At 45.2% G+C, this 13,499-nt stretch overlaps 3 protein-coding genes across 3 annotated transcripts; 1 reads left to right on the top strand and 2 right to left on the bottom strand.

Moving 5' to 3' along the window:
* Positions 1-523: 523 nt before the first annotated feature.
* LOC127783816 (uncharacterized) lies at positions 524-4,554 on the bottom strand. The gene is made up of 3 exons (XM_052310971.1): positions 4,334-4,554; positions 2,306-2,501; positions 524-679 (listed from the first exon to the last, which is right to left on the bottom strand). The coding sequence occupies exons 1-3, from the start codon at positions 4,552-4,554 to the stop codon at positions 524-526; spliced, it is 573 nt and encodes a 190-aa protein (XP_052166931.1).
* A 3,830-nt stretch (positions 4,555-8,384) lies between these two features.
* On the bottom strand, positions 8,385-8,837 carry LOC127783815 (uncharacterized). Its single transcript, XM_052310970.1, has one exon. The coding sequence runs from the start codon at positions 8,835-8,837 to the stop codon at positions 8,385-8,387; it is 453 nt and encodes a 150-aa protein (XP_052166930.1).
* A 2,113-nt stretch (positions 8,838-10,950) lies between these two features.
* LOC127784986 (uncharacterized) lies at positions 10,951-11,884 on the top strand. Its single transcript, XM_052312416.1, has 2 exons — positions 10,951-11,133; positions 11,232-11,884. Exons 1-2 carry the CDS (start codon positions 11,007-11,009, stop codon positions 11,594-11,596), a joined length of 492 nt encoding a protein of 163 aa, XP_052168376.1. The 5' UTR covers positions 10,951-11,006; the 3' UTR covers positions 11,597-11,884.
* The last annotated feature ends 1,615 nt before the right edge of the window (positions 11,885-13,499 follow it).

Here is a 13,499-nt window from a genome sequence, read left to right as displayed (position 1 = left end):
AGCTCAGTCCCAAAGCGGCCCATGGGCCATCAGGTTAACTGCGTGGGACATGATCAGGCATGCAGTCAGCACATGAGACAGGTGCATTATCCAATATCTGGGAAGAAACTTGGTGCTTAAGTATATCACTGACGTAGGGACACCTCATTGTACGTACACCCTAAATATGAATGAAAATATGATCCAGACAGGGGTATCTGATTGTACATCCTAATTTTGAAAAATAGAGAATTCCTTGATAGACATAATAGGACGAGTAAAAAAGCTTGAGACTGTCATGCACTTTCCGTCTCTTTGTTTTTTCTCTACTACTTTACAATGTCATAAACTTATATAAGAGGGGAAAGACCAGTTCGGTTGTTTCGAAGGCCGTGTTTAGTTCACCCCCAACTACCCCTAACTTCCAATTTTCCATCACATCACATCACATCCAAAACTTCTCTACACACGTAAACTACTAACTTTTTCTTTCAAACTTCCAACATTTTTCAGCAACTAAACACAGCCGAAGCATCTCACCATCTCACGCCGTATATTCTTCTGAGGTCTCAAAGTCGAAGCCCTTGAAGAGCATAGGGATACAATATTTTGCATATTTCTTCAAACCTTTCATTTCCCACCAGACTGAAGATAAATACATGAAGAAAATTGCCAGCCTGCGTCGCATGGTTAACAGGAACTGCGTAAGCAATTAGGCATGAAATAACTTCAACTGCATTTCGCGAACGCGCCATCACTTCAACTGCATGCTTGACATGTCCAACAACATCACAATAAGTCAATAAGAACACAACCTTCCTCCCTCCAAAAATGTAAGGCGCATAAGCTTTTTTACGTGGTCTCTAACTTAAAATTTTAATTATTGATTTCTTTCATAATATATCACCAATATAAAAAGTAATTGCATTAGTGATATACAAACTTATTAGATGTGTGCAATTTAATATACGAACTTGTAAAAAGCTCATTTTGAGACACAAACCTATCTAATTCGTGTGAACTAGGACAAACATAGCTTATCAAGGTTAATATTACCAAGTTAATCTTGATTAGTAATGAGTATGCATAAGACATGCTATACTTATACTTGGTCTCTACTTTCCTTCGTCATTTGAAATGCTGAATTTCATATTTTTCTATCCCATGTATCATAGTTCTGTTTTCATATCTTCCTCTGTAATCACAATGCCTATCTTTTTATTGAACAAATATATATCTAAATTGCAACCTATATATTTATATAGTATCCTAAGCAACACCTAAATAAGATTAGCGATTAATGTTATTTTGGCCCTAGTTCACACACACTAGATGAGTTCGTGCACCAAAACGGACTTTTACAATTCCGTGCACTAGATTGCACTCACCTCACAAGTTCGTGTATCGTCAATGCAATTTACTGTAACATAAAAACACTTTAAAATATGACGTGGCATGCATAGTTTAATTATTAGCCAAAAGTTAGAAAGGTTGATTTTCTTAAAATAAGGATGCATATGAGGCAAATGGATTATAGTTTAACTGACGAGAAAATATACTACAAAATGAGTTTTATCACGAACTTTAACTATAACGAAGATAGATATCATATGGTTGTCTGGTTGGTTTGGGATATATAATTTGTGCACATTTTTTTTATGTACCGCAATATACTGTATGTAGTAGGGGTCGTACACACGTGTGGTTACATTGGTGTGAGTGTTGCGTGTCATGCATGCATGCATTGTCTTACTCCCTCTCCCAATCCCAACAAAAATGAGTTATTCTTTTTCCTGACGGAAAAATGGAGTTGACTTATAAAGTTGTACTGACCTGATATAATCAAGGGGAATAATCTTTTTGTGGAAGTCCTTGATGAGCATAATGATAGTGATTACTGCAATTGGAGCACGCGCATGCCGTCAGAGATCTTAACAAAAAAAAAGTTAAAATACCAAATGACACGCATGTGTTCACTCCGTTCTACATTATAGTTTTAACGTACTCTTTACTCTTCTAAGATTCACTAACATTCATATATATTTAAACACACATACATAAAGCATATATACATATAAATACATATATAAATCTATGTATTATTAATGTATTAAAAAAATCATACATTTTATAATGTGAAAGAGAGATGTGGTAGTCCGCTAGGCTTGATTACAAAGCTACTCCCCCGTTTCATATTATAAGTTTAATTTTTTTACTTGTCAAACTTTAATTAAATTTATAGTATTAATAAAATATGAAGCGGAGCGAGTAAAAAAAAAAATTCTAATATCGCCATTGTCCATTGAGGCATTGGATCATGTAGTACTTCGAAATCAATAGCGATCATGAACTCACTGAACTTGAGCCGGATGAGCAGGTCGGGGGAGAAGCCCCATCGCCGGAGATCCGCCGCCATGACGCTGAGCTTGTAGAACGCGTACGCCATCGCGGCGTCGAGGCACACGACCGGCGCGGCACGCCACAGCTGCCACAGCACGAGGCACGCCATGGCCGCGCCGAACACTACACCAGATCCTCACATCTCTGACGGGATACCTGTGACGGGCAAACGAAATGGTCACTGATGACCATCACCTTTGACGGGTCATACGGGATGCCGTCATCGGTGAGGCATCCGGCTGCGACCCGTCACAGGTAACTAGTCACCTGTGACGGGTTGAAAATAGAACCCGTCACAGGTGAGGTTACCTTACCTCAAACGGGTTTAAGTCCTAACCCGTCACAGGTGACTAGTTACCTGTGATGGGTCGCAGCCGGACGGCCCGTCAGAGGTGAGGTTACTCACCTCAAACGGCTTTAAGTCCTAGCCCGTTTGGGATGACTTCTGCCACTATATATATCTACTCTCCCAGCGGGGCCCACATGAGGAGATAAGGCCAGCCGGCTCCCACTTCTCCACTTCTCCTCTATCTCTTCCACTTCTCCTTTCTTTCTCTGTGCAGGGGCAGCAGTGGAGGCGTGGTGGCGCCGGGCCGGCCGCCAGATCCGGCAAGGGCGGGAGGGAAGGTGCGGCGGCGCCGGGCTGGAGGGGGCGGCAGCGGCGGCCCGGCCGCCAGATCCAGCAGGGGCGGGAGGGGAGGCGCGGCAGTGGTGGCCTGGCCACCAGATCCGGCAGGGGCGGGAGGGGAGGCGCGGCGGCACCGAGCCGGCGGGGGCGGCGGCGCCGGCCCGGCCGCCAGATTCGGCAGGGTCGAGATGAGGCGCGGTGGCGGACGACGGATCTGGAGCCTAGCGCGGTGGCGGCCGACGGTGGGAGTGGAGGCGGCCGAGGCCCGACTGCGGTAGCGGTCTCCACCTCCGCCGCCTCTGCCGGCGATGCCTCCAGCCGCGCCTCCGCCTCCGCCCGCGCTAGCCAGCCGCCACCTATGCCTCTACCTCCGCCGGCGCCTCCCCCCGCCTCCCGGCCGGCAACGCCACCGATGCCTCCCTCACCTCCACCACCGACCGCGCTAGCCGCCGGATCCGACCTCCACGAGGCCAGGGATGCGCAGATACCGCCTCCTCCATCCCCACCCACCGGCCACCTCGGTTTTTAACTTAAATCTTCTTCTTCTTCTTCTTGTTGTTGTTGTTGTTGTTGTTGTTGTTGTTGTTGTTGTTGTTGTTGTTGTTGTTGTTGTTGTTGTTGATTTGAGGTGTTTGGTTTGAGAATGTGGGCTCTAATGGTGGTTTCTTGTTTCTTGATTTTTGTTTGTTGGTGCAGCAGCAGTGGAGTGCCTCTTCGAGACCCTCCGCTGCCTCCCCGGTGGCTGCGAGCGCGGCGCCTCCACCTGCATCTCCTGTAGGGTTCATCATGGAGGACGACGAACTGTCAGCCAGTGTGCCCCTTTTGTGAATGATATGATATTGTTGTATGATAAATTCTTGCCATCCCCTTTTGTGAATGATTGCTATATGAGATGGTGATGCGGTGATGGAGGATAATGAACTGTTGGTCAGTTTGAAGTTTTTGTGATGTGGTCAGTTTGAAGTTTTTGTGATGCTGTCAGTTTGATGACAGCAAGCACCACCATTGTAGGGTTTTTTCACACTTGTGACGGGTTGCAATCTATTTTTCTTTTTTTTTCTGGATTGTAGACATCACTGACGGCTCACAAATTAATGGGCCGTTTGAGATAATAGTTACCTGTGACAGGGTTCTATACGTGGCCCGTCATAGGGGCTGGTAACCACTGACGGCCTTTCACCCATCAAAGGTGAAGAGAGTTATCACTGACCACTGATCTCAGGTGAAGAGAGTTATCACTGACCACTGATCTCTAACGAGGGGCCAAATCCGTCAGAGGTGATGGTTTAGACCCGTCACAGCTAGCATGGGCCGGCATAGTGGAACGGCATCCCGACGTGGAACTCCTCGACGTGGAGGGCGCTCTCCAGGCCACGCACGTCGCGGGCGAGCTCCCGGAGCGGGCGGACGGCGCCGGCGCCGGCGCCCCTCAGCGTGGCCGCCGCATCCCCGGACTCGCGCCGGAACCTCTCGCGCTGCGCGGCGGGGCTGAAGTCCGTGGCCTCGTACTCGAGGAGCTCCTCAAGGCTCGGGAACCACGTCGGCATCTCGCCCCTGAGCTCCGCGGTCTCCTCGTCGCTCATCCCCGCCCACGACGCCGACCTCTGATCCGCTCCCACGCCGGAGCAGCTGCGCTCCACGCGCGCGCGGGACGAACGCAGTAGGGGAGGATGAGGACGCGGCGGCGGCGGCGTGCGGGTGGCGAGGACACGGGCGCACGGCGGCGGCGGCGGTGGCGGCCGGCCGGAGGAGGAACGCGGCGTGCGGCGGCTGTCGCAAGAGATGTCACCGCCGCCGCTGCCATGATCGATCGATCAACGCGTGTGCGTGGTTGACCGATGGATCGGATTCGTTCTGACCGATGAATTCACCTGACACCGTATATATATATATCAAGATGCAGCGTTCAGGATTCCATTATCTAACCGTGTATCAAATGGACCCCGAGCAGAAGTAACTTCATAATTATTAGAGTTGTTTGGCAACTACAACTTTATGAAACATCATATGGGGTCGTGGGTGTTCAAATCCTAATGCTTATACATATTGCGCAAGAAAACGGGTGGACGTCCACCCGAGATATTAGGATCCATCTCCTCTTCTTTGAAGTTGTGGGTGTTCAAATCCTAATGCTTATACATATTGCGCAAGAAAACGGGTGTACATCCACCCGAGAGATTAGGATCCATCTCCTCTTCTTTGGCTTTGTTCTCCAAACGCTGATAGGTTATCATCTAGCTTCCTAAAAACAGTCTGAATTTCTACCAGGCCATTTTAAGCCGTCTTTCGGGCAACATAATGTATAATTGCATATAAGCAGTCGTATTCTTTTAGCCAAAAATATACAGTAATAAGGGGTGATACATCATGAAGGCAAATCAGCATCAGACATGAGAACTATGGATGTTCATATCCTATCCAACCTTGCCTGTGAACCAACGCACCCTTAGTATATTTCACTGACACTCGATCCCTCTTGTCTACTCGCTATGCAACCCTCCTCTCGCTGGTGGTGTCCACAATACCATGGTGTTTTCAGCTTTTTTGAAGGCGTTGGCGAGTGGCAACATTGTTGGTTTGGTCACGTTTAGTGACACATAGCGGCAATCAGTGCAGTTCTAGCCCTTTGGTGTGTGGTGGTATGTTTTTTCACTTTTGATTTCGCTAAAAATTTTGGCCATTTTGGTAGACCCAAAATTTTGACGCTTTTTTGGACCATCTTTTTAAAAAATAATTAACATACTTTAATTGAATTTGACTAAATGTTGACCAAACTCACAAAAAATGGAGAAAAACCGAAAATTTCAGACGAGATAATAACTTGGGGTGGGGGGTTCCAAAGTTTCGAACTGAAAATGCAATCATTGACAGTGGTGTGTTTTTTTTTTTCTGATTATAGTCTTTCAAAGTTATAGTCTTTTTTTTTTCCATATCAATATGAAACATCGTGCACTGTTTGATGTTGTTCGTTTTAAGAAAAAAAATATTTCACTGACATAGGGTTGCAACATCTCTTTTGACACCCTAAATCTAAGAACAATGATGTCAGGTAGGGGCATCTCATTGGAAATCCTATATTTGAAAAACAGAAAATTCCTTGACAGACATAGTCGTAGAGCTAGTAAAAGCTTGATACTGCACGCACTTCATGCCTCATGTTTTCATTATTTCTACACTACTTTACAAAACTTGCCATAAAACCAGAGGAGAGGAAAGAGTTACAAAAACTGCCAATTCAGTTGGTCTTGCCACGAAAACATGGGAGATTATCAAGCTCTTCTGGGATGCCCTTGAACATCATGGGAATAAAATATTTCATATATTTCTTCGCGCCTTTGATTTCCGAATAGACTGAAGAAAAATAAACGAAGAAAACGGCTAGCCTGCATCGAGAATATAAGTAAGCAGTTAATGTAAGTTACTTCAACTGCATGGATCAAATGTCCGACAACAAGAACGTACATGTTATTCAAAAAAAAAAAGGAAGGAGGATGTATGTGAAGCGTAATTGATATATATTACAAAGTTTTTGGCCACCACTCTTGCTAACCATGTACTTAATAATTTGTGTTTTGAAATTACTGAAAAAATCAAGGGGGGGGGGGGGGGGCACTTTTGGGTACTTCTTTGATGATAACTAGATAATATCCCACGCTTTGATTCGGGAATATAGAAACTAACTTTCGGTTGAAATTCGAGTGGTATGATAGATTTAGAAGATGTATGTATGAATCGAAGTAAAATATGCAATAATAATGGTGATAAACTGTGACAGAGTTGGTGATGCATAATTTGAATACATGCTTTGTCAGGAAAACCAAACATATCAAATAAAATTGATCAGAAGATGGCTAGAATGGTAAGATAATATGAAATTTTGATGGCATTGTTGTCTAATTGACTGCTAGATTAAATAGAGTCTTTAGATGGGTGGAGCAGGGATTAATGGTGCTATTTAATTGGTGTGTAAGTGTAATGGACGAACATCTCTAATGGCTAATACTACCAAGACTCACCGATCCAACGGTTGAAACTATTTTGATGATGTGGCTAAACGTGATGCCTGCTTGTAAGGTTACACTTATATAAAAAGTACAGATATATACCAATAGCATTTTCTTGTAATGAATCGAATTGGAAGAAGAACTCTAATAAATTGTGTATACACACAATGGTAAAAAGTTTATAATTTTGACAAGTAAGAATTAATGCATAAGGCACTTGGTGGTTATATATATTTTAGCACATGATAAAATAGATTATAAAATGAGGTGTGTGCTATGAACTCTAACCAGACCGAAGAGAACGATAGCAATTTGATACCCAAGAAAAAATCAGGCTAGGATGGGATGTAACATTTTCTAGCACCATAAATCTGGATAAGTCTCTGTTAAGATTTATTGTACTAGAAAATATCACATCTTATCCTAGTTTCGTTTATTTTGAGACGGGAGGAGTATATTTCAACGTTTGTAGGGTTTGGAATGCACACACAGATGGTCGCAATGGTGTGAGTGTGACGTGTGAATCCTATGCGCATTAATTGTCTTAAAGTCCCTGTCTATCTAAAATAATATAGTTGACTTTGCTCGGCCAACAAAGGTGACTTATACTGACCTGATATAATCAAGGGGGATAATATTTTTGTTGATGTCCTTGAAGTACATAACTACCATGATAACTGCAATTGGAACACACACATACTGTTAGAGATCTTAGACAATAAATTCAAACATCAAATGACATGTTTGATTGCAAGATAAACAAGAAAGATTTCAAATACTACTATATCTGTCTCAAAATATAAAAAAGTTTTAGAATTGCATATGGATATTAAGAAAATTGATGAAATTAAATGAGGAAAGGTTATGGTTGGTTGAGAAAAGAAGTTCGATAGAGAATTTGAATAGCGAAAATTTGTGATTGGTTGAGAAAATAATATAGGTGAAGAAATTGTTATATTTTGAGGTAAATTTTGGAGACCAAAAGTTATATTTTGAGACAGAAAGAGTGATACGTTGTTAAGAAAAAGTAATCAACGGAATGTTTGACTCTAGTTAAATATATGAACATCACTGACTTTGAGATATTACTCCTACCGGTTTTATAATTCTTGACGTTCGAAGAATGACATAATTTTCAAAATTTATCTTTTGACTATATTTTTTAATTATAATATATATGATAAATGATATATTTTTTATTATAGTATTTGTTCTTAGTGCTTTTAAGCTAAAGTTATTAATAATCAAAGTTATAAGAGTTTAATTTTAAACTAATCTAAAACATCGAGAATTATTGTTCCAGTGCTTTTAAGCTTTATAATAATCAAAGTTATATCAGTTTAACTCTAAACTTATCTAAAACCTCAAGAATTTTATAGAAATATGTCATTAGATTCCAAATACCAATAGAGGGATGCACTATGGCCGAGGAACTTACCCAACTTGAGCCGGATGAGTAGGTCGGGGCAGAAGCCCTGCCGCCGGAGATCGGCCGCCATGACGCTGAGCTTGTAGAAGGTGTAGGCGAGCGCGGCGTCGAGGCACACGGACGGCGCGGCGCGCCACAGCTGCCACAGCGCGAGGCACGTCATGGCCGCGCCGAACGGCATCCCGACGTGGAACTCCTCGACGTGGAAGACGCTCGCCAGGCCGCGCACGTCGCGGGCGAGCTCCAGGAGCGGGCGGACGGCGGCGGCGGCGGCGGCCCTCAGCGCGGCCGCCGCCTCCGCCGACTCGCGCCGGAACCTCGCCCGCATCGCGGCGGGGCTGAAGTCCGTGGTGTCGAACTCCATGACCTCCTCAATGCTCGGGAGCCACGGCGGCATCAGCTTCCTGACCTCGGCGAGCTCGTCGACGCTCATCCCCGCCCACGACACCAACCTCTCGTCGGCTTCCACGCTGGAGGAGCTGGAGTGCTGGTTGTGGTCGTTGCTGCTAGCGACGCAGGATGGCGCGCGCGCGTGCGCGCGCGTTGGCATGGCCGACGACGATGATCGTGGTAGCAGGAGACGACGACGCGGCGCCGCCGTGCGGCCGGTGGCGAGGACGGCGACACAGCCGGCGCCGCACGGCGGACGGCCGGAGGGGGTGGCGCGCGAGGAGGACCAGACGCGCGCGGCCGGCGCAAGAGACAAGCCTGCAGCGGCTGCCGCCGTCGACGACGCCATGGATGATCGACGACGACGTGCGTGTGGTCGTACGGCTTGAGGAGATTTGTTCCGGCCGGGCCGTGCGTAGATTGGATTCGTTCTGATCGATGGACTCGCCTATATATATAGTGCATGCAGCGTTCAGAATTCCTTGTCTAAACGTGTGTATTTAGGCAGGACTCGGACCCTCCAAAAAGTACTAAATAAGAGTTGCTGGAGTCGATCGGGGGTACCTGGAAGTATAGATGGCCATATGGTCCGAGGCCCGACAGCCTGGCCCAAGACACGGCAATTTGGCCCGGCCTAAGCACGGCACGGCCCGACAGTCGTGCTGTGCCTGGGCTGCTCCCTCGGCACGGTGGGCCAGCACGACCCGGCACGATGGAAGAAAAATAGTAGAGGGACCGTAAATAGACTTAATGAATCATATAGGGTAAGACCCAAAGAGAGAAGGAATACAAAATAGATTTATTTTTCAGCCATATAGACACAGTCCAATGAGTAGAGGGAGGAAAATTAGACTTATTATGTCGAGAAGCATGATAGGCTGTCGTGTCTTCGGCACGACCAAGTCTTATTGGGCCATGCCTGGGCCATGTGTGCAGCCCGTGGGCTGGCACAGTACGGCCCAACGTATAGGTCAGGCCGTACCGGCCCAACTGACCTCAGCCCAGACACGGCCGTGCCTGGGCCATGCCGGGCGGGGCGGCCCATTTGGCCATCTATACGTGGAAAGAAAAGAAAAGAGAGCTTGAATTGAAGATAGTTGCTTGGATCGGCTTGGTTCGACTCGAACTCGTAGTTTCAATGAGTTGAACCAAACTAGGATTCTAGCTCGTGAGCTTAACGAGACAGCTGCTCGTTTATCTCGTTAGTACAACATATTATCATTAACTAATATTTAGTCCCTTAATTACATTGAAACTATTTATATGTTTATATTATAAATTTTACCGGCACTTGCCGGTTAATTGGATTATAGCACTATAATTTATCCGATCTTAAAATATGTCATTACAATTCGCGATATTCAAGTTGTGTCATTAAAATTTTATGGGTATTTGAGATATACTACTGCTTACCCCTTCGATGCATTTCTCAAATTTTTTTTACCAAATTAATAAGGGTCAATTGGATCCATGGCAATATAAATTTATCCGTTTTAAAAATTATCATTACAACTTGCGAAATTAGAGCCATACCATTAAACAATAGTAAGTATTTAAGATGAGTGTGAGCATGCCAAGGCCATACCTAGGCGTTGAGATAACTCACCCCAGCGCTAACCTCGTTGGTGCCGACCCTAGAACCATGTCGTTGCACCGAGCTGATGATGCCACGGGAGAGAGGGGTGGGGGGGGGGGGGTTTCGGTGCTATTGTTTGGCGCCAAGTTGGTCTTGGTCGGCTGCTATTTTTGTGGATGCAGATGTGGTGCTACCATAAAAATCACAGCCGAACAATCCCGAAAAGATTGAGGGCCTCATCTTTTCACTTATGCTTATACTTATCAGTCAAAATTTGAATTTTCAACCTTAAATTTAAAGCTGATTTTGAGGTTTTTTATCGAAGTTTATTTTCAGCATTTGCTTTTAGATAGCTAAGAACATGTATATAAAATTTTATTCACAAATTAGTTTTCGTTTGCAAATATGCCGAGATGGCTCCATGATTTGTGTAATAAGTATTTTAGGATCTATTTGTAAAGTAAGTTTTCTTAAAGGGTTAAAATGCAAAGATTTCAGGGTTTAAGAAGGAGCCCAAGCCGACCGGACCAACTCGAACCCGAGCAGAACGACCGACCGTACTTCTGGTTCCCCGTCCACCTCCTCCCCACCGCGCGATCCATGGCGTTCGCCGGCATCCGCTCCGGCGTCCTCAGATCGGTGGCGGGCGTGGACGGTCTCGCCGCCGCCGCCGCGGCGCGCCCCACTCCTCTCCTCCCGCGCGTCCACCTCGCCGGCGACGGCACGGGTAAGTGGATCCTTCCTCAGTTCCTCTCCTCCCTCGCGTCCACCGCCGACGAGGGTAGTGGGTAGGCGAAATGCTAAATCAATCGAGGGTTCCCACAGGGCGGATGGCGACCACCATCGGGTTCTGCCCCCGTCTCAGAGCCGCGCCGCCGTCCTGCAAGAAGGCGGAGGCGGACCCGGCGCCGTCTCTCCAGGATGCGGTGGTGGCGGTGGATGCTGTGCTGCGTGCCCCTCCACCTCCCCAAGAGCATGGCGGCAAGATGGCGGCGATTCTGGAGTTTCTGAAGAAACACTCGCTCAATCTACTGATCCTTGCCCTGTGCCTCTTCGTGGGTGCGCTCGCTTTCAAGGGAGAGGAGAAGGTGATCGTTGCGGTGACTGACGAGGAGAAGGCGATTATCGCGGTGAAAGTGTGCGACAAGGCTAACAAGATATACAACATCCTCTCCAAGCTTTATGACTAATATATGCTGGTCTTGGCTGATTTGTCCTTTGTGTATGCATGATCTGTTCTTCGCAAGCAGTGCAACTCTTGTATAGTTGTGATTTGTGAAATACCTAGGGTGATTTGTGCTTCTGTAAATTCTTGGAATGTTATCTGCACTGCTGAATGCAATGTTATCTGCAATTTATAGTATATGATAGTTTGCAATGTTATCTGCACTGCGGAATGCTGTTCTAGGAATGGTATCTTGAATATTTTGTAGTTTTGAAAACTATATTCTGAACATTAGTGGAAGTTCACTCTTGCATTGTTCTTGTGTCACTACATACTACTATTCAGGTTTCTTTAAGAAAGAATTCAGATGTTCTGACTGGTTTTATCCTGCTAGTGTTTAATGGATCAGTACCATTTCCTGTCTGGGATTTAGGGTATCTTCTTCAATGAAAGAGAAGGCTGTAGTATCTTAAACGAAAGTCTAGTAATTACTCCCTATGTCTGAAGACGGCACAGAGCTCAAGTTAAAATAATTTGATAAATACTATTCCCTCTGTTAAACAATGTAAGCCTCTGTAGCAGAGGGATAAAATGTCTTACATTCTGTAACATAGGTAATACATGGCATCAGATGAATTCCTGACCATAATTTGTTGCTGTGAGCATTAAAAAATGACATGAATTTTATGTATAGTCTCTGATTGAATGAGGTGAAGTACTGAAATGCCTTATCTTCTCATGTGTAGTCTCTGATGAAATGAAGTGAATGTATAATGTCTTTCTGAAAATACCATGATTGTTCAGTCCATGACATGAATACCACATGCAACTACAGCCCAAGTTCTATAACAGTTTTGTGTAGCACAACTAGATGTGAATATCTGACACTAACCTTTCACAAGTACTGCACTGCATTTGTTTCATGCACAGTTTCTGGATGCTTCCATTTACTTAAACATTTCCTTCCCTATTTCCTGTATAGTTTCTAATGGAATTCTCTTTATACAGACGGTAGCTAACTGCCATCGAAGATGTGAAGAGTACTTTGGCCCAGGAGTCGACATTATGCAGATAATAGGAGGTTGAGGTTGATACTATGCAGGCAATAGGAAGTTTACCTAGATAGGTTCAGTGGATTTATTAGCTAGATATATTCAGGATTTGATTTGCTGCCCTATGTCACACATATAATCCAGTTTGTTTGGATTTATTAGCTAGATATATTCAGGATTTGATTTGCTGCCCTATGTCACACATATATCCAGTTTGTTTTTGATGGGTAGCACCGTGATGCTCGAAGGGATATCGTCATATCGACACATGTTGGCACATTTTAAGCTGGCCCATTTTATATCTGAAATATATGTGCTTTGGTTTTTTTCTGCGAACTTGTTGCTAACTCGATTGGCCTGCGCCCGCTGATGTCGTCGCTGTCGCGCGATCGGCAGTTTAGAAAAGTTTGAGTGACATACGATATGATGGTGCACTTGACTACTTGAGGCATGTATGTAATACGGAGAAAAAAGGAAAATTCGCTACTATAGTAGTCGTTTTATTATTGAACCTGATGATAACATGATTGACTACGTCCGGGATAACACGGAACAAATATGGTTCTCTACGAATCGCTTTGAACCTAATTAATTATAGCATGGTTGAGTTTCACTCCTCGACGAACACGTACATTTTGGCCTGTTTCACGTTTGCTAAGTATTCTCTGTATATAATACGGAGTAATTATAGTTGTATGACCTAACATGATACGGGCTGACGCGACCAACTAGCTAATACCTCTCGCCGGCGCAATGGCGGCGTCGCAGGTTGGCATCTCGTCTCCTGGCGTGGCCGCCGCCGCCGCCGCGCTGCTCTGCGCGGCGCCGCGGCCGCGGGTCTCCACGCCGCCGGCGCACGCGCGTCTCATCCATCCG

Source organism: Oryza glaberrima, chromosome 9 (genome assembly GCF_000147395.1).
Source record: "Oryza glaberrima chromosome 9, OglaRS2, whole genome shotgun sequence".
Lineage (NCBI taxonomy): Eukaryota > Viridiplantae > Streptophyta > Magnoliopsida > Poales > Poaceae > Oryza > Oryza glaberrima.
This window is presented reverse-complemented; position numbering and strand designations above follow the sequence as displayed.

Coding starts and splice junctions, on each gene's coding strand:
- LOC127783816 (XM_052310971.1), bottom strand. CDS start 4,554: ATGCCGACGTGGTTCCCGAGCCTTGAGGAGCTCCTCGAGTACGAGGCC. Junction 2,502..4,333: donor GAGTTCCACGTCGGGATGCC/GTTCCACTATGC, acceptor ATCTGGTGTAGT/GTTCGGCGCGGCCATGGCGT. Junction 680..2,305: donor TGATCGCTATTGATTTCGAA/GTACTACATGAT, acceptor TTGCTTACGCAG/TTCCTGTTAACCATGCGACG.
- LOC127783815 (XM_052310970.1), bottom strand. CDS start 8,837: ATGCCGCCGTGGCTCCCGAGCATTGAGGAGGTCATGGAGTTCGACACC.
- LOC127784986 (XM_052312416.1), top strand. CDS start 11,007: ATGGCGTTCGCCGGCATCCGCTCCGGCGTCCTCAGATCGGTGGCGGGC. Junction 11,134..11,231: donor CCTCGCCGGCGACGGCACGG/GTAAGTGGATCC, acceptor GGGTTCCCACAG/GGCGGATGGCGACCACCATC.